Raw genomic sequence first — 20,127 nt, forward strand, 5'->3', positions numbered from 1 at the left:
GACCCTCTGCTTCCGACACCCATTCCCTTTAACTCTGTTTTTAACCAAGCTTCCCTGCATCCTTCCCTCCGCCTAAGGGGGAAGTGAGCTTGGTCGGACCGCAGGGCATCCTAGGAAATGTGGTCTCTCATACTCATTTCGCTTGGGCCTTAGAATGGGGACGACGACAAAAAAGATTGAGCTAGAACTACAACTTCCGGAAGACAACGTGAGTGAGTCTCTTCCTGTATGCCCCCATTGCTATTACTTTCCTCTTCCTCCTCTCTCCGGGCACCGAACCGCTTTGCCTCACGGTACTTGTAGTTCTTTGTGGACCCAAGCTCCTAGTACTTGATGGCCAGGCGAAAGGCTGAAAGACTCTAATTCCCAGAGGGCAGAGTGAAAGCTGCGCCTGCGCAGTCTCAGGGAGGGCGTGTATGTCTGTGTGTCTGAGGGAGAGAGAGCGAGAGTGAGTGAGTGTGAGTGCGGGGTAGGGTGGTGGCCGTTACGTTCGGGGCAACGGCTACGGCAGTGGAGAAGTAAGAAGAGAAACAACGTCCGGCGCTTCCGCCTTCGCTTAGGAGGAGGAGGAGCTGGTAGGGAAAGGAAAGTGATTCGCCCTGGGCCTGGACGAGACCGAGTCGGGCCGGCGGGGGTCTGGGCTATGAGCCTTTGAGGGTCGCTTGGGACGCGGAGCGAGACTCGAGAGCCGAGAGCTATGTCTCAGCCGCCGCCGCCGCCTCCGCTGCCGCCGCCGCCGCCTCCCCCAGAGGCTCCGCAGACTCCGCCGTCTCTGGCAGCGGCGGCGGCGGCGACTCCGGGGGGGCTCTCGAAGCGGAGAGACCGGAGAATCCTCTCCGGGAGCTGCCCGGATCCGAAGTGCCAGGCGCGTCTGTTCTTCCCGGCCTCCGGTTCCGTCAGCATCGAGTGTACCGAGTGCGGACAGCGGCACGAGCAGCAACAGCTGCTGGGGGTGGAGGAGGTGACCGACCCGGACGTAGTGCTTCACAACCTGCTGCGGAACGCGCTGCTCGGGGTGACGGGGGCACCCAAGAAGAACACGGAACTGGTAAAGGTGATGGGCCTTTCAAACTACCACTGCAAACTGCTGTCGCCCATATTAGCTCGCTACGGAATGGACAAACAGACTGGCCGGGCTAAGTTGCTCCGGGACATGAACCAGGGCGAGCTGTTCGATTGCGCTTTGCTGGGTGACCGCGCCTTCCTCATCGAACCGGAGCATGTTAACACGGTGGGCTATGGCAAGGACCGCTCCGGAAGCCTCCTGTATTTGCATGACACCCTCGAGGACATCAAGCGGGCCAATAAAAGTCAGGAATGCCTCATTCCCGTGCATGTCGACGGGGACGGGCACTGCCTGGTGCATGCTGTGTCCCGGGCCCTAGTGGGCCGGGAGCTCTTCTGGCATGCCTTGAGAGAGAATCTTAAACAGCACTTCCAGCAGCACTTGGCCCGGTATCAAGCGCTGTTCCACGACTTCATTGATGCTGCTGAGTGGGAGGACATTATCAACGAGTGTGACCCTCTGTTTGTACCGCCTGAGGGGGTTCCCTTGGGTCTGCGGAACATCCACATATTTGGCCTCGCCAATGTGCTTCATCGCCCTATTATTTTGTTAGATTCGCTCAGTGGCATGAGAAGCTCTGGTGATTATTCAGCCACCTTTCTGCCAGGGCTCATCCCTGCAGAGAAGTGCACGGGCCGAGATGGTCATTTGAACAAACCAATCTGTATCGCTTGGAGTAGCTCTGGTAGAAACCATTATATCCCATTGGTAGGCATAAAAGGGGCTGCTTTGCCCAAACTGCCTATGAATTTGCTTCCTAAAGCATGGGGTGTGCCTCAGGACCTCATTAAGAAGTACATCAAACTTGAGGAGGATGGTGGTTGCGTTATTGGAGGAGACAGAAGTTTGCAGGATAAATACTTACTTCGGCTTGTTGCTGCTATGGAAGAAGTCTTTATGGACAAGCACGGTATCCATCCTAGTTTGGTGGCTGATGTCCATCAGTATTTCTACAGGAGGACCGGGGTGATAGGAGTTCAGCCTGAAGAAGTCACAGCAGCTGCTAAAAAAGCAGTAATGGATAATCGCCTTCACAAATGTTTGCTCTGTGGTGCCCTTTCTGAACTTCATGTTCCTCCAGAGTGGTTGGCTCCGGGAGGGAAACTGTATAACTTGGCAAAAAGTACTCATGGACAGCTGAGGCCTGACAAAAATTATAGCTTTCCCTTGAACAATTTGGTTTGCTCATATGATTCAGTGAGAGATGTCCTGGTACCAGACTACGGCTTGAGTAACCTTACAGCTTGTAATTGGTGCCATGGCACATCTGTGCGAAGAGTTAGAGGAGATGGGTCTATTGTGTATTTGGATGGAGACAGAACTAATTCCAGGTCCACTGGTGGCAAATGTGGTTGTGGATTCAAACATTTTTGGGATGGGAAAGAGTATGACAATCTACCAGAAGCTTTTCCTATTACTTTGGAATGGGGTGGAAGAGTGGTCCGAGAAACAGTGTATTGGTTCCAGTATGAAAGCGATGCATCTTTGAATAGCAATGTGTATGACGTTGCGATGAAACTTGTTACCAAGCACTTTCCAGGTGAATTCGGGAGTGAAATCTTAGTTCAGAAAGTTGTCCACACTATATTGCATCAGACTGCCAAAAAGAATCCTGATGATTATACTCCTGTAAATATAGATGGTGCTCATGCCCAAAGATTTGGAGATGTACAAGGACAAGAGTCAGAGTCCCCGCTCCCAACTAAAATTATTCTTACTGGACAGAAAGCAAAAACTTTGCACAAGGAGGAGTTAAACATGAGTAAAACTGAAAGAACTATTCAACAGAATATTACGGAACAGGCTTCTGTAATGCAGAAACGGAAAACAGAGAAGTTAAAACAAGAACAGAAGGGGCAGCCCAGGACTGTTTCTCCCAGTACTGTTCGTGATGGCCCATCCTCTGCACCTGCCACCCCTACCAAGGCTCCCTATTCGCCAACCACTTCTAAGGAGAAAAAGATCCGAATCACAACTAATGACGGACGGCAGTCCATGGTTACACTTAAGTCTTCAACAACCTTTTTTGAACTTCAGGAAAGCATAGCCAGAGAATTCAACATTCCGCCATATTTACAGTGTATTCGATACGGCTTTCCTCCTAAAGAGTTAATGCCACCCCAGGCAGGAATGGAAAAGGAGCCAGTTCCTTTACAGCATGGTGATAGAATCACAATCGAGATTCTGAAAAGTAAAGCCGAAGGGGGTCAGTCTGCTGCTGCCCACTCGGCCCACACTGTGAAACCAGAAGATAGTGCTGTCGCCAGCAGGCTGTCATCTAAGGAGCTTCAGGAGCAAGCTGACAAAGAAATGTACTCCTTGTGTCTTTTAGCAACGTTAATGGGTAAGATCAGCTTAACTCAGATGGTGTTTCGTAACTGTGAATGTAATATACTGAGTTTTTCTCTTGTCTTTGTGGAAAAAAATCTGATCAGTGTAAAAACATTATATATTTTAGAAGAAAATTCTTTTCTTTCGTTTTTTGACAGTGGATAGATGTTAGTGTGATTCTCTGTTGAGTAAATACTGGGAAAACATAACTAAGAAAGTGAAAGTAGTCCCTTACTGTCACCAGATTATTTAAGTATAATGTATTGCTTGTTATTTTTTAAAAATCGTAGTGTAATAACTCCATTTACAGCCTTTTCCATTTTTTACCCCTTTGGCTCTTTCGAGCGTGCACACCTTGTCCCTTGTCATTTATTTTTAAATTTCATTTTCCTGTATGTCATGTGATTTCAGGACTTCCTGTTTGATGAATTGCAGTTTCTGGGTTACATGCTCACTGCACTCCCACCTAATAATTTCTTATCCATTTCCTGTTCTCCCTTTCCCAATCCATCAGCTTTTTCTTATTTGTACATCAGGATTTGTGTTTTAAGTAATTTGCTCGGTGACTCTTTGCCATCAGTTATAATGAACTATTATATTATAACTCATGAAAAACATAATAAACAGAGGTAGATGTTAATGGGATTCCTTAAGAAGCATTTCTTTTTAATAATTCAACATAAAGAAAAATATATTGTCAACCAAATAGGTGATTTAAAGCTTTAAATGATTTGGGAAATGATCCAATGGTGTATTTTTTACATTATTTTTATTGGCTAATCTGTTTTTAAATTACTGTTAGTATGTTTTATTGAGGCTTAAAGTAGAAGTAAAACTGAAATATATTACATATTAGAGGGGCCTTATTTTTGCTGAGATGATATCTTTCAAGTAAAAAAGTGATCTGGGTTTTTTTTGTCTTTTCTAAGAGTACTAAATATCAGTGAATTGGGCCTTGACCTTCCAAAGTGAAGATAATTTATTTCTGGCTTAAGTTTGGGGGCCTAGTTAATAGGGAATCTATTAATAGGGGATCTGTCTATGCCAATTTATAGCTTAATATTGCTGACTTTATCTTATCAGACGTAATTATTGAATTGGGGGATATGTCAAGAAATGTACTTACTAGGGGCACTTTATGTTTTTCTGTCTTTTAAGAGTTTTTAGTTTCTTGGAGACTGTGTGGAGTAAAGGAAAAGACTGATTTCTGGAGTCACAAAGTCCTACAATTTGAATTCTGGCTTCAGTACTTATTAACTTAGTGGTTTTAGGCAAGCTGCTTAACTGCTCAGGCCTTCAGTTGCTTCCTATACACAGGATTACCTCTTGTAGTTGATACTTAGGTATCAGTTATGTACTCCCAGAACTCTGTAAATTAAATAATACCAGCACAGAATGGGTACTTAGATGTATGCTGAAGGCACGTTTTAAAAAAACCACTAATCTCCAGGTCATAGATTGGTCAGGAAGAGAGGTCTTTCTCAATAGAAGAGGATGTGGCTCATATCCAGCCTTGGATGCTCAGCACCTTGCATAGGGCCCGGCAGGTAGTAGGCACTTTGGAAGTTTTTTTGATTGAATTAAATAGATGACATTAACATAGCTAAAGAAAGGCTATGTCAGCAGAAATGGAATGGATGGTCAGCATTGAACATTGAAAAACAGTTGAAAAGCAGAATTTGGCACTGTTTATACAGTGCTGTACAAAGGAGAAAGATGTGTCAACTGGAGCTCATGAAAATTCTGGTAACTGAAAGGTAATCTCTGTTGAGGGACAGGACTGTTTGATCAGTCCTCACCGTGGCCTGGCTGAAAAATCTGTATCCCTTTACCGATTCCATAGTCATCAACTTCTAGTCTAATCACTCAGTTAGCTTCCTGATGTAAGTGTTGATGTGGAGGTGACAGTGAGGTGAGGCTTATATTCATTTGGAGGTTGTGTTCTCCATGGAGATTAAAAATGCAGTGGCACCGGTGAGATTATGATCAGTAGTCTAAAATTCTGGCCAGCATGATATTATATTACTATTTCATAATGAAAATCAGTAAAATATAATTCTTGTTTACAGTTAGTCACTTTTTGAGTTTGACTTGAGGTTTCTGGGCCTTAGTGTCTGAGTACTGGACTGTGGACTGCGAGGAATTGACTAAGATGATGTCTTCTTGTTAACGATGTCTTCTCTTTCCACCTCTGGCATTTATGTTGCTGCCCTTAAAAACCCACACATTTCATTAACTCTCCCATTTCTACTCCTGACACAGAATTTAAGCCTAATGCTTTGCTAATTTCATGGTGGTATTACTTGACTTTCTGCTTTAAAGTACAAAAACAGTGCCTGGCCTGTATATTAGTCCCTCTGTAAGGATTAGTTTTCTACCTCTAATTCTCTCATAACTCTATTTGAATTATGTAGAAGATACTCTCTTTATTTGGCCATGCTGTGGGGCTTGTGGAATCTTAGTTCCCCAACCAGGGATTGAATTTATGCCCTCGGCAGTGGAAGCATGGAGTCCTAACCACATTACTGCCAGGGAATTCCTGGGAAGATTTTCTTAAAAGTGTTATGTTTGTAAAAAATCTCAATATGGGGATAGCCAAGTAAGTACACACAACCTTATGTGAATGAGTGCTGGCAACTCTTGATGTTTAGATTGGAGAGGGCTGGAAAATGGGAAATGACAGGGTTTACTAAGAAAATTGTAAATTTCAAAGTGCAGAAATTGTGAATTACTGTGTGTTAGTTTAGCAAATAGCTCATCAAGCTTTCTGCTGTTCAAATAGCTGGCTCCTTCTCATTTAGGTTAAGGTTTGATACCACTTTCTTAAAAGAGGTTTCCTCCTGACCACCTTACCCAGGGGTAAGGGTTTCAGAGACCTTTGCTAAGCCACTCCAAGTAGGTTCCCTCTGTTATGGCACCCTGTTCATCTCCCTCATAGCACCTGTTACAAGTTTTCCTGATTTTATATGTTGGTTTACTTACTACCCTATCACCTAGTACTGACCCTCACACTTACTAGGTGCTAAGTACATGCTTGTTGAATGAATGAATGCAGATTCTTTCAGCAAAATGTCTGCTATGAGCTAGAGACTGTGCTGTAGATACAAAGATAAATCACACAAGATCCTTGCCTTCCGTAAATTTACCTGTAGGGTCTCAACTGAGGACTTCCCATACTTTTATAGCTTTCATTTATAATTTTTATATATAGAGAAAAAGGAAGCTGGAGACCTGTTGATGAAAGCTATAAAGATATAAGATATATATGTGTATATGTGTGTATAATGATTGTGTATCCTCATTAAATAGGCTGACTTCTTGATAGCCAGAGACATGGGGTTTCTCTGTTGTTTTTTTAAGTAGGATATTTATTAAATAGAATTTATATCTATTATTTGTATAAAAACAGTAAGTGAGTGCATCAGTCTTTTGCTCAGTTCATGGAACTTATCACTTTGAATCTAATGATTAACGTTAGTTAAAAAAGGAATAACAGTGTTCTTACCTATAATATTTCACAGATTTTAATCTTCTTTATCCAGACCACTTGGATGTTATTAAACAGTTTTTTACACTGTTCTCTTCATTATTTATACAATACGTGAGTGACTCTAATGCTGGCTTTTCAAAATATGTAATTAAATTTTCTTATAGGCCAGCTTTTTGTGGTAGATATGATAGACAGTACATTATCCACTGTAAATACTAGGCTAATTTCTTTTTTTTTAGTATTATATTCCACAAAACTTTTCATTAATTTTCTTTTTCAAGAGATAAAGACAAATTTGTGAAAAACAGTTGGTCAGTTTTATGGGAGTTTTATACATATGTTGTCAGAGTTGCTTTGATGGAATTAAGCTACTTGTTATACTTACTCCACTTTACTGCGAAGATTAGCATCCTTTCAGGAGTGGGGAAACTACTTTCTATCTTCCTGAAAGAATGGCATGAGTTTTTAATATATGTTTAAATTACACAGCTTTTTTTTTTTTTTTTAACACAGTTTTTCATAATTTCAGAGTACTTCTTGATGTGGTAGCTGCCTTGGGTATTTTCAGAATCGCATCTGGTATTCAGACACTTATTTTTAAGATGACTTGGAGTCTGAATATCATTATTGCTTCTTGAATTTTTTCTTCAAATATTGGGTGAAGGACACTTTCAAATCTAGATATTACTTAATGCATCTATTATTCTTAACATACTATCAGATAACTTTTCTAATTGATTTATAAACAGCATATTTCTAATGGGGGAACAGTTATAAAATTGAATAAAAGGAATGCATATAGATGTATCTTAAGGTAAATATGTATATTATAAATGGTGATTTTTATAATATAATTTGAAGATTAAGTTAAACATGATTCTATTTCTTTTTTTCTTCATATTTTTTAATTATAAGATAATATTACTTTTAAAAATTCAAAGAACTCATTTATGTAGGGAGTAGAATACAGTAGTTCTCTTACTCCTCAGAGACTCAGACTCTGTATGTTTGTGTACACATTCCCACACAGTTAGGTTTGTGTGCATGTATGTGTGTGATAAATATATCTTTTAATGCTGATGATTACACTGAGACACGCATAAGGGACTGAATACAAGGAGAGAAACAAGCATGCCTTTCTTAGAAATGGTTTTGACAGTTGGTAAGGTAGATGGTGGCTCAGGCGGTAAAGCATCTGCTTACAGTGCGAGAGACCCAGGTTCGATCCCTGGGTCGGGAAGATCCTCTAGAGAAGGAAATGGTAACCCCCTCCAGTATTCTTGCCTGGAAAATCCCATGGATGGAGGAGCCTGTTTGGCTGTAGTCCATGGGGCTGCAAAGAGTGGGACAGGACTGAGCAACTTCACTTCCACTTTTCTTTCAGTAAGTAAAGTCACTCAGTCGTGTCCGACTCTTTGTGACCCCATGGACTACAGCCCCCAGGCTCCTCAATCCATGGGATTCTCCAGGCAAGAATACTGGAGTGGGTTGCCATTTCCTTCTCCAGGGGATCTTCCCGACCCAGGGATCGAACCCGGGTCTCCCGCATTGGAGGCAAACGCTTTAACCTCTGAGCCACCAAGGTAGAGACAATTTTAGATGGCAGAATCTGCAGGAAGGGTAGAGAGATGGCAACAACTTTTTCAGCTAATGAACACCTTTAGAATTTTTTCTAGTAGAAACAGCCCCAAGTTCCTAGTTTAAATGTACATTTTGGTCAGTTTGTTTTATGGTAATAGGTATTCGAGTTCAGAATTAACTTAGATATTTGGGGAGGGGGGATTGTAAATAGTATTTAAAAATTGATTTTGTTTTTCTTTTTTTAATAACTTTCACATATGTTAGATTTTAAAATCTTACTTGCTTTATAAATTGCCAAGTAGAAACTTCAAATTGCCTTTTTAAATATCTAAAGTTAGAAAATTGGAATGATAACCTTTTAAACTCAGTTTTAGCTTCATTATTTTGTTGTTAGTGATTAACTGATTTTTTCTAAAATCTAGAAAAAATCATTTACAAAGTTATTTATTTTAACATACTTTTAAATTTTTATTTCTTTTTAAAGAGGAAGAAAATTAGACAACCAAAGGGAAAATCATCCATACTATCACTGCCATATATAATAACTACTGTCAGGTAGGAGAATTAAGATTATTAGGAAGGATTTGAGGAAGACAGTGTATGAACAGAGGTTCTTTATGGTTGTGTTATAGTCTTTTTTGTACAGTTATGCACAGTATGTTCAATGTAAGTATTTTACTATTGTACTATGAAGAAGCAGCTGAATTAAAATAAAATAAGTGGAGGCTATCAGAAGAATATGAATTAACATTTGGTAGATGCTTTATGAGACTAGTCCTCTTTAAGAATTTGCTTTCCAGTGAAATGGTAGAAAGTAATTCTACTCATGCCCCCTCCCCCGCCTTTTTTTTTTTTTTTAAGAGATTACTCTTTTAGCAGTTTTCAAATACAGAATTATTAACTATGGTCACCATGATATACATTACATTACTGTGATTTGTTTATTTTTTAACTCCAAGTTTGTACCTAAAAGTCTTTACCTTTGTTTTTGCTATGATTTTATTAAATTCATGAAGAAGTATACAGATAGTACCATTAGTTAACATTTTATCCAGATAGCATTATAGAAGAGTTGTCATTATAGTGCTTAAGCTAGGTTTTTTCATGGACTCCTCTCAGGCATTATTAAAAGAAAAAGCCTCATTTATACTATGTATTCATTACATGAATTCTAAGTGCTCCTGTCTCTGCAGCATTGTGCCAGGCCTTGGAAGTAGAAAGTCGAATGGGCCACTGACCTTTTCCTGACTCTGAAAACCTTCTGATATAGAAAGGGAAACAGAAAAGTTAGTTCAACCTGCCTTGTGACCAGGGCTGTGGTGTTCAGGAGCAGCAAGGAAGGAACTTCCCTACCCACCACTGAAGAATCCTAGAGGAAGTGACACCTAAGTTGAGTTTTAAAGAATGCATAGCTGTTATTGGCCTTTGGGGAAATGGAGCACTTTGGTGGTTTGCTTTGTATAAATCAAGATTTAATGAGAGATGTGAGGCGAGAGTGAGGACAAGGAATCTTAGGCTGACTTATATGCCATGAAAAGAGACTAGGCCTTTTGCCTTATCGTATGGGGGAACCGTTAAAGGTTTAACTCTTAAGGCTGTGTGGAGGAGGGACTTGGGGAGAAGAAGATTAAAGTGACAACCAAGGATGAGGCAGTGGCAGCCCTTCAGGCAGGAGACAGGCCTAAACCAGGGTAGTTCTAGAAGGGATGCAGAACTGTCTGTGACTGATGGGAGACTTATGCTCTGTCACAGTTCCTGCTTTCTGATCTCTAATCCCTTTCCTTGGTTCTTTTACAACAAACATGACTTCAGTGGAAGTGTATATATTAACACCAAAGGAAATAATTTGCCTTTTTTTTTCTTCCAATCAGTCGTTGATGCTGTAGGTTTCTATAAGAAGAGAGTGTGTTGATGGTTATGCCAAATTTGTTCTAACATGATTTGACCTTTAGTAGTGGTTTAGTCCGGAGAAGGCAATGGCATCCCACTCCAGTACTCTTGCCTGGCAAATCCCATGGACCGAGGAGCCTAGTAGGCTGCAGTCCATGGGGTTGCTAGGAGTCAGACCCGACTGAGTGAGTTCACTTTGACTTTTCACTTTCTTGCATTGGAGAAGGAAATGGCAACCCACTCCAGTGTTCTTGCCTGGAGAATCCCAGGGACGGAGGAGCCTAATGGGCTGCCGTCTATGGGGTTGCACAGAGTCGGACACGACTAACATGACTTAGCAGCAGCAACGGTTTAGTAACTGTGGAAAGAGTATAAGCTGTAGAATGTACCCAGGATTCAAACCGAGGCTTTGCCACTTAATGGCTATTTGATCTTGGGAGAATGATTTACACTCTCTGAGCTTGTCTCTTCTGTGAAATAGGGCTCAGTTGTGAGGAGAAAACGAAGCCATGTGAGGTACCTGCTCAGAGCTGAGTGGTGGTTGTTTAGTCGCTAAGTCGTGTCCGACTCTTGTGCTCCCATGGACTGTAGCCCGCCAGGCTTCTCTGTCAGTGGAATTTTCCAGGCAAGAATACTGGAGCAGGTTGCTATTTCCTCCTCCAGGGGATCTTCCTGACGCAGGGATTGAACCAGCAGCTCCTGAGGCTCCTGCGTTTCAGTGAGATTCTTTACCACTTGAGCCATCTGGGAGGAATTTAGATGGTATCTATCCTTTCCTTAAAGCAATAGCGTATGCATACTTACTGGGGCCATATAGTCTGAAGGGGATGAAACTTGGTTCTTGGGGGAGGGTAAAATAAATCTTACTCTATTTAATGAAACAAGTGTAGGATATACACATAATACATAACCAGATAAACAGTGTGTCTGTAGTATTCAGATGTCATTAGGAAGGCAGATTAGGAAAATAATGTCTAAAAACAATCCTTAGGGAGATGATGAAAACACAGGGTTGATAAGCACTTCAGTAGAATTCTTTCTTTTTAGAGTTCTGCCTGCTTAAGTAAGGAATCATCAGGTTTATAAAGTAGTACTAAGACACACCATTTTTCTTACTAGTATTTGGGTGGTCAGTTCTGAGCAGTTTATTATTTTGGCACCTGTTTAGATTCCGACCCTGGGTCGGGAAGATCCCCTGGAGAAGGAAATGGCAACCCACTCCAGTACTCTTGCTTGAAAAATTCCTTGGACGGAGGAGCCTTGTAGGCTACAGTCCATGGGGTTGCAAAGAGTAGGACACGACTGAGCAACTTCACTTCATTTCTAGATTCGGACCAAATAATTAAGTGCTGCCATAAAATTTTTGATATGCTTTGATATTCTAGAATATTTGACGATATCCTAGAGTATTTTATAAAATACTAAGTACCTTTAAGATAACATTGGTAATAACTAAATGAAAGGTTACCACCAGAGAAATAATCCAAGTAAAGTTCAATGATAAATTCAGCAGTCAGAACTTCTGACAGAGTTGTTAACGTTCTATATTTGGCGGTTCTTATTAATATTCAAAATTTTAAATTAAACTTCTGTGTTCACCCTTAAATATTGCCATATTCCGGTTGCACTGTATCATTAGTGAATGAAGTGTTTATGTATAAGTAACTGTTCTAATTAACTGAAATGCTAAGTGCTGAGGCTTTTTATATATTTTAGGCTTTGTTGTATACTTTTAAACTTTATACTTTCATCAACTCCCATGCAGATTTTCATATTCCTTTTTATGAATGTGGGAAGGGGTTAGAGCTCTGAGAGATTGTAGGTACAGAATGCTTAACTCACATCATCATAACCTCCATTCAAAGCTCAGATCCAACAATATCATCTTCTAGTAAAAATCAACTTTAAAAAGTCTTGAGTATAAAAGCAGTACTACATATACTTTATCAGATTAGAAAATAATGAAACCACACACACACACAAAAACCATATTCCACAAACCAAAATAACTTTTATGTTCCTTCCATTCTTTGTTAACTTCTGGGATAGTGGTTATCATTCTTAACTTTTTATTTGAAACTTCTTATTGATAATAGGCACTTCAAAGGGTGTTCTTGAAAAATATGTTTCTGTGAAATGGTGGTTTGCTTGTGGCTATTTTGTGGGCTTCTGATACTTATTCTAAATCTCATCATTCCCCCCCACCAAATGTCTGTTTTAAAAAGTCAACTTTGGAACAACAAAATATATTAATTACTTATCTTCAGTCTACCTATTTACTTTACTCCCTAGCCCTTTCCATCTGCTTTTATTAGTTTTAACATAAATATAGAATATATTTTTTATATTCTACTTTAAAACATAAATATCTTTCTATAACCTTTTCTGTTGTTCTAGTCCATAGTTGCGTACTGGTTTACTTTAAACTGAATTGAGTCTTCATGTATATTTTGTTTAATATGCCCAGTATTGACTCATGCAGTTTTAAAGTCATTTTTGAATTAGTTCCTGTGTTTAAAAACTGGGAGAATTGACATTAGAAATTTGGATTTCTGGCTTCTCTTAAAATGCCATTTGTTCTTGAACCATTGGACCTATATTCTTCTGTGACAGCACTTGGCGATGGCTGTCGCATTTAGAGGAGCCATAGTCCCTCATTCCACATTGCTCCCTAGATGATATATTATACTAGATTGCATTGCTCATTTAGAATATCTGCCTTACAGTCTCTGTTTGAGGCTCATCCATATTAAAGCAAGCCTGGGTTGAACTCTCTGGTTTTCTGCTAATACTGTATCTTTTTATTTTATAGGAGAAGATGTATGGTCTTATGCAAAAGGTCTTCCTCACATGTTCCAGCAGGGTGGCGTATTCTACAATATTATGAAGAAAACGATGGGTATAGTTGCTTTCTGATTTTATTATTGGATAATATCTCCACTCAAGCTATTACAAGGTTTTAAGAAAGTTCAGATAATACTCTTCTAAAATGATTTCCAGTGTTAGGGTATATATTCTTCTTTATCAGTCTGCCTAGTTAGAATGAATTATTATCTTGATAGGGTCAACTGTTTTCTGCTATAATGTTACTAAAAATCTCCTATCACTTTCTTTTTCATATTTTCTCATTTAAATTGTGGAATTAGAGGCCAGTTTATTTATAGTGCTAGTGTCCATCCCAGAATCAGATAATGCAGCATTTTTTTGTTGTTGTTGTGTTGGACTGTGATTGCTATATACCTCAGTATTTTCTGGAGTCTAGGAAATAATTCACTTTATATATAACTTCTTTTCACATTGTGTATGTATTGTTTATAAAGATATGTGCAAGTGTGTAACTGTTATCTTCAGAGTTTTAAGGTGTTAAGAGAGAGATTGCTAGTGTGTATGTTTAGATACCATATGTTTTTTCAAAGATTTAATGTGAATGCTTTTGGCTTCTGACTTTTATCAGTCTGGCTTTCTCACTTTTTTACCTACCTGACCTCTTTAGACCAAGTGCATAATCTCTATTTTATGTTTTTTCTTTCTCATGTACTTTTTATTCCTTGTTAAAAAACAAAACCCAATTTGGCTGTTGTAGAAATGTTCACACATATAAAAGTAGCAAGAATAATGTAATGAACCCCTATTTACCTACCACCCAGGTTCAGTAATTATCAGTACATTTTTATCCATCCCCTCTCAAATGGACTGTTTTAGAATAAATCTCAGACAATTTCATCTGTAAGACTTCAGTATGTATTTCTAAAAGTAAGAACTGTTTTTTTAACCTTAATACCATTATCACATCTAAAACATATTAACAGTAGTTTTTAAAAATATCACCAGGCAGTATTTAAATTCCCTTGATTTTTGATTGTTTAAAAAAAAGTCGTTTTTTTCCTTTTGATTTATTGAATCAGGGACCAGAAAATGGCCAGTTGGCTTGCTTCTTTTCTCCCTCCCTCCCTTCCTTTCTTTGACAAGATAATTGAAACATAATTTGCATATAATAAAATTCATCCTTTTTAGGTACATGGGCATATGAATTTTGACAAACATATGCAGTCATGTAATCACTACTACACGTAAGATAGAGAATATTTCTACCATTCCAAAAAGTTGCCTTGTGCCCTTCTAATTAATCCCTTACCTCTATCCCTAGGCCCCGACAGCCACTGATTTGATTTCTGTCCCTATTTGTTTTCCTTTTTCATATCACCATACAAATAGGGCCATATAGTTTAATCTTTTGTATCTGGCTTTTTGATTGAACATGGGGGTTGGCAGACTACTGCCTGTGGGCTATTTCAGACTCACTGCCTATTGTATATAAAGTTTATTAAAACACAGCCACTCTTATGCTTACATAGGACTGCTTTCACAGTGCACTGGCAGAGTTGAATAGTTGTGACAAAGACTATATGGTCTACAAAACCTAGAATATTTATCATCTTGCCTCTACCAAAAATTTTTGTTAATTTCAGTTTTTAATGTAATGCTTGAGATTCATCTGTCTGGTTGCATGTATTAATAGGTTATTCATTTTTGTTTATTTTTTTATTGCCGAGTAGTATTCCATTGTGTGTATATATCACATTTTAAAAATCCTATGACCCAGTTGAAGGACATTTAGTTTGGTTTTAGTTTTGGGCTTCTGTGAAGAAAGCCACTGAAAACATTTGCGTACAGGTCTTTGTGTGAACGGATGTTTTCAGTTTTCTTTGGTAAATACTAAATACCTAGGAGTGGGATTGCTGAGTCATGTGGTAAGTATATGCTCATCTTTATAAGAAAGTTCCAGATCATTTTCCAAAGTGACTGGATCATTTTGTATTCTTCAGCACTTGGTAGTATCGGTGTTTATTTTTAAAACTATTCTAATAGATTTATATTATTCTCTCATAATGGTTTTAAAATGCATTTCTCTAATAACTGATACTGAGCATCTTTTTGTGTACTTATTTGTACTGTGCTGTGCTTAGTCGACCATCATGTTCGACTCTGCAACCCCATGGGGATTATTCTCCAGGCAAGAATACTGGAGTAGGTTGCCATGCCGTCCTTCAGGGGATCTTCCAAACCCAGGTCTTCCACATTGCAGGTGAATTCTTTACCGTCTGAGCCACCAGGGAAGCCTGTGCTTATTTGCATCTTGTTATTTTTTGGCCCATTTTAAAATTGGTTTAAATTTTTTTTTAATTGAGTTTTGAGAGTTCTTTAGATATTCTGGGCACACATCATTTATCAGATAAGTATTTTGGATATATTTTCTCCCAGTTTATAACCTGCCTTTTCATTCTTTCAGCATTATCTTTTGAATATCAAAGGTTTATAATTTTGATAACCAATTTAATAGTCTTTTGTGATTCATACTTTTTGTGTCCTATCCAAAAATCTTTGCCTAATCCAAAGTCACAGAAATTTTCTTCCGTGTTTTCTTATGGAAGTTTTATAGTTTTAATTTATATGTAGGTATATGATCCATTTTGAATTGATTTTTTAAATATGTTGTATGGTATGAGATGAGGTTCATTTTGTGTGTGTGTGTGTGTGTACATATCCAGTAGTTGCTCCAGCACCATTTGTTGGAAAAGGTATACTTTATACACTGAATTATTGGATACTTGTATTCAAACATCAATCGACCATGAATTAGACACTTGAAAAATCAATTGACCATGAATTAGACACTTGCAAAAGGTGAATTATATAATCAGTAAAGTTACTTTTAAAGCAATCAGTTAACCTTATTCATGTGAGTCTATTTCTAGGATCTCTTTTCTATTTTGTTGATCTGTATGTTTCTCCTTCCACCAATACCACAGTCTGGATTACTGTATTTTGGGTTGAGAGTAGATATTCTTGCCTTGTTCCTGGTCTAAGGGGGAAAGCATTCAAACCTGTAGGTTTTTCAGAAATGCCCTTTATCAGTTCATTAATGATTTCATAGTATTGTGAATGGATGTTGAATATTATCAGATGCTCTTTCCCTACATCTATTGAAATAACATTTTAAGGCTTTTCTCTTTAGTTTGGTGATAGTGTGAATTACATTGATTTATTTTTGAATGTTGAACCAACATCACATTCTGGATTCCAACAGCTAGTATTTTGTTGAGTGTTTTTGTGAACATATTCATGAGGCATACTGGTATGTGGTTTTCTTGTCAGTTCAGTTCAGTTGCTCAGTTGTGTCCAACTCTTTGCAACCCCATGGACTGCAGCACGCCAGGCTTCCCTGTCCATCACCAGCTCCTGGAGCTTGCTTAAACTCAAGTCCATCGAGTTGGTGATGCCATCTAACCATCTCGTTTTCTTGTTTTCTTGTAATGACTGTTTAATCAGGGTAATTCTGGCTTCAGAAAATAGAGCTGGGAAGTGTTATAGCTTTGATATTATTTTTTTCTTAAATGGTAGAATTCACCAGTGAAGCCATCTGTTCTTGGAGTTTTCTTTATAGGACAGTTTTTAACTGTGAATTTAATTTTTTTTAATAAAGTGCTCTTAAGGTTAATCCCTTTCTTGAATAAGCTTTGTTAGTTTTGCCTGTAAGAAATCTGTCCATTTCATCTAAGTTAGTAGTCTTATTGGCATGAAGTTGTCTATAATACTGTCTTACTGTCTTTTTAATGTCTGTAAGATCTATAGCTCTGTCATTTCTGATGTTGGCAGTTTCTGCCTTTCTTGTTTTGCTGACCAGTCCAGCTAATGATTTATCAGTTTATTGATCTTTTCAAAGAAACAACTTTAGTTTCATTGGTTTTCTCTGATTTCATTTTCATTTTTCATTGATTTCTGCTGTTATGTATACCTTTTCCTTCCTTATGCTTGCTTTGGATTTAATTTGTACTTCCAAGCTTATTTAGGTAGAAGCTTAGATTATTGATTCTAAAATTTGTTTTTCTACTATAATCATTTAAAGCTATAGATTTCTCTCTGAGCATCCCCCTGCCTCCCCCCCTTTTTTTCTGGCATCCTTTTCTTTTTAACTTTTCATCTGTCACTTCTTTCTACCTTTTGAAATATATTGATACCCGTTCATGTTTTAAGTTATTATTTAATTGTAATTGATCATAAGGCCCCCAGTAATTGGGGTCCTTATGCAGTGTCTTTCACAGAACTGAAAATAACTTCCGTCAGTTGTTTTTTGTGTGTAGGAGGGTTGTGGTGGGTGGTATGAGGATGATTCTCTTGATTGTTTTCTAAATAGTTTTTTGTTTTCAGTTTGAAATTATTTTAAAAATGTTAGCAGTGATGTTAAGACAGTTTAATGGGGGAAATAATAGTTTTATCAATAAATGGTGCTGAGACAGCTGAATATCCACATGTAAAGTAATGAAGTTTGACCTCTGCCTCACACCAAATACAAAATTAACTCAAAATGTGTAAAAAACTTGAGTATAAGTGCTAAAACTAGAATGCTCTTAGAAGAAGACAGAGGCATAAAACATCTTGCTTTTGGATTAGGCAAAATCTTAGATATGACACCAAAAGTACAAGCAACAAAAGAAAAAAGTAGATAAAAAGCAAAGTTTTGTGCTGCAAAGAACACCAACAGGAAAGTGAAATAACCCACAGAGTGAGAGAAGATTTTGAATATTGTCTATCAGGTAATAGATTTGTATACAAAATATAAAGAACTGAGCAGTAAAAAGACACACAACCTGATTAAAAATGGGCAAAGACTCTGAATAGACATTATTCAGAGAAAATATATTGGAGAAGGCAATGGCACCCCACTCCAGTACTCTTGCCTGGAAAATTCCATGGACAGAGGAGCCTGGTAGGCTGCAGTCCATGGGGTCACTAAGAGTCAGACACGAGCAACTTCACTTTGACTTTTCACTTTCATGCATTGGAGAAGGAAATGGTAACCCACTTCAGTAATCTTGCCTAGAGAATCCCAGGAATGGGGGAGCCTGGTGGGCTGCCATCTCTGGGGTTGCACAGAGTCGGACACGACTGAAGCGACTTAGCAGCAGCAGCAGCAGAGAAAATATATAAATAGCCAGTAAGCACATGAACTGATGCTCAACATCATTAACTATAGGGAATTGCAAATCAAAGCCACAATGAGCTAGTACTTTACACTCACTAGTAAGGCTGTGGTCAAAAAGACAGATAATAAGATCTATTGGCAAGGAAATTGTGGTGGAAATGTAAAATGGTATAGTTGCTTGGGGAGAAAGTCTGGCAGTTTCTTCAAAAGATTTAAGATGGAGTTACTGTACAACCCAGCAATTCACTTTCACATGTGTACCAGAAAGAAGTGAACACTGTCCACACAAAACTGGTACACAAATGTTTATAATAGCATTATTCACAATAGTCAGAAGTGGAAAGCATACAAATGTCTATCGGCTGATGGTGAGATGAGTAAAATGTGGCATATACATATAATGAAATACTACTTGGCAGTAGAAAGAATGAAGTATTGATACAGTCTACATGCTGCTACTGCTGCTGCTAAGTCTCTTCAGTCGTGTCTGACTCTGTGCGACCCCATAGACAGCAGCCCACCAGGCTCCCCCATCCCTGGGATTCTCCAGGCAAGAACACTGGAGTGGGTTGCCATTTCCTTCTCCAGTGCAGGAAAGTGAAAAGTGAAAGTGAAGTCGCTTAGTCGTGTCTGACTCTTCTCGACCCCATGGACTGCAGCCTACCAGGCTCCTCCATCCATGGGATTTTCCAGGCAAGAGTACTGGAGTGGGGTGCCATTGCCTTCTCCGACAGTCTACATGGATGAACCTTAAAAATATGCTATATGAAACAAGCCAGAAACAAAAGGCCATATACTGTATTATTTCACTTTACACGAAAAGTCATACAAATGACAGAATAGGCCCACCTAGAGAATATGTCAGTGGTTGCCTGGAGCCAGGAATGGGATGGGGGAAGGAAATGGAAGGGACTGCTAATGCATTCAGGGTTTCTTTCTGAAATATGAAAATATTCTAAAAGTGATTGTGGTGATGGTTACACAACTCTGAATATACTAAAAAAAAAAAAATTAAACTGTACACTTAAAAATGGGTGAATTTTGTTTGGGTTAGATGTCAGTAGAGTCATTATATATATTTTTTTCAAATGTTACCTGTGGTGTTTGTTCTTATTAGGAGGTAGTTTAACATCTAACGTCAAATTTTGGCTCTACTGCTTAGTCCAGTGTGATTTCTAAGCCTCGGTGTCTTTGTTTGTATAGCAGGTGTGATAATCTTGGGATTGTGACTAGGATAAACTGAGGTTGTGCACATAAAGCAGTTAGCCAACGGCCTGGTACCTAATAATTACTTAGCTAATCCCAGCTGTAACTTGCAGAATTACTTTTTGACCATTTGAAATAGGCCACCATCAGAAAATTATTTTACCTTTCAAATATAATTTCATCTGATATTTGTGGTAAAATGTTATCTATATTTTTAGGACAGATTCGTTTGACAGATCATTTTCCTCATCCCATGAGCAAAGACTCAAAAGTGTAACATGCCCTCCTCACCCCCGAAACATACACCCACTACCCTCCAAAAACTGAAAAAGAACATAATTTTCTTACTTTCAAATCCACTCTTAACAGATAGATGGTTGTATCTATGTTTGAACAGACATATTGCCTAATATAACAAATCAGCTTTTAATATTCCTAGTGTTTATGTTTGGAAAGGTGTTTTTAAATTAATTTGCTTAAACTGTAGTAAGTTTCCTTGCAGATGTTTATACAGAGATAAATGCAGAGATGAATGGAAAATTTAGTTTTAATACTTTTATAGGTATCTAACCTTACAAT

The 20,127-nt window shown here is 38.6% G+C and overlaps 1 protein-coding gene across 1 annotated transcript in view; it reads left to right on the forward strand.

Moving 5' to 3' along the window:
* Positions 425-20,127, forward strand: part of VCPIP1 (valosin containing protein interacting protein 1) — a 29,289-nt gene continuing 9,586 nt past the window's right edge. Inside the window, exons 1-2 of the mRNA XM_013969192.2 lie at positions 425-3,410; positions 13,171-13,257. Coding sequence (XP_013824646.1) covers positions 698-3,410; positions 13,171-13,257 — 2,800 coding nt within the window. The 5' untranslated portion in view covers positions 425-697. The remainder of the gene's footprint in view (positions 3,411-13,170; positions 13,258-20,127) is intronic.

The sequence above is a fragment of the Capra hircus genome, chromosome 14 (genome assembly GCF_001704415.2).
Source record: "Capra hircus breed San Clemente chromosome 14, ASM170441v1, whole genome shotgun sequence".
Taxonomy (NCBI): Eukaryota; Metazoa; Chordata; class Mammalia; order Artiodactyla; family Bovidae; genus Capra; species Capra hircus.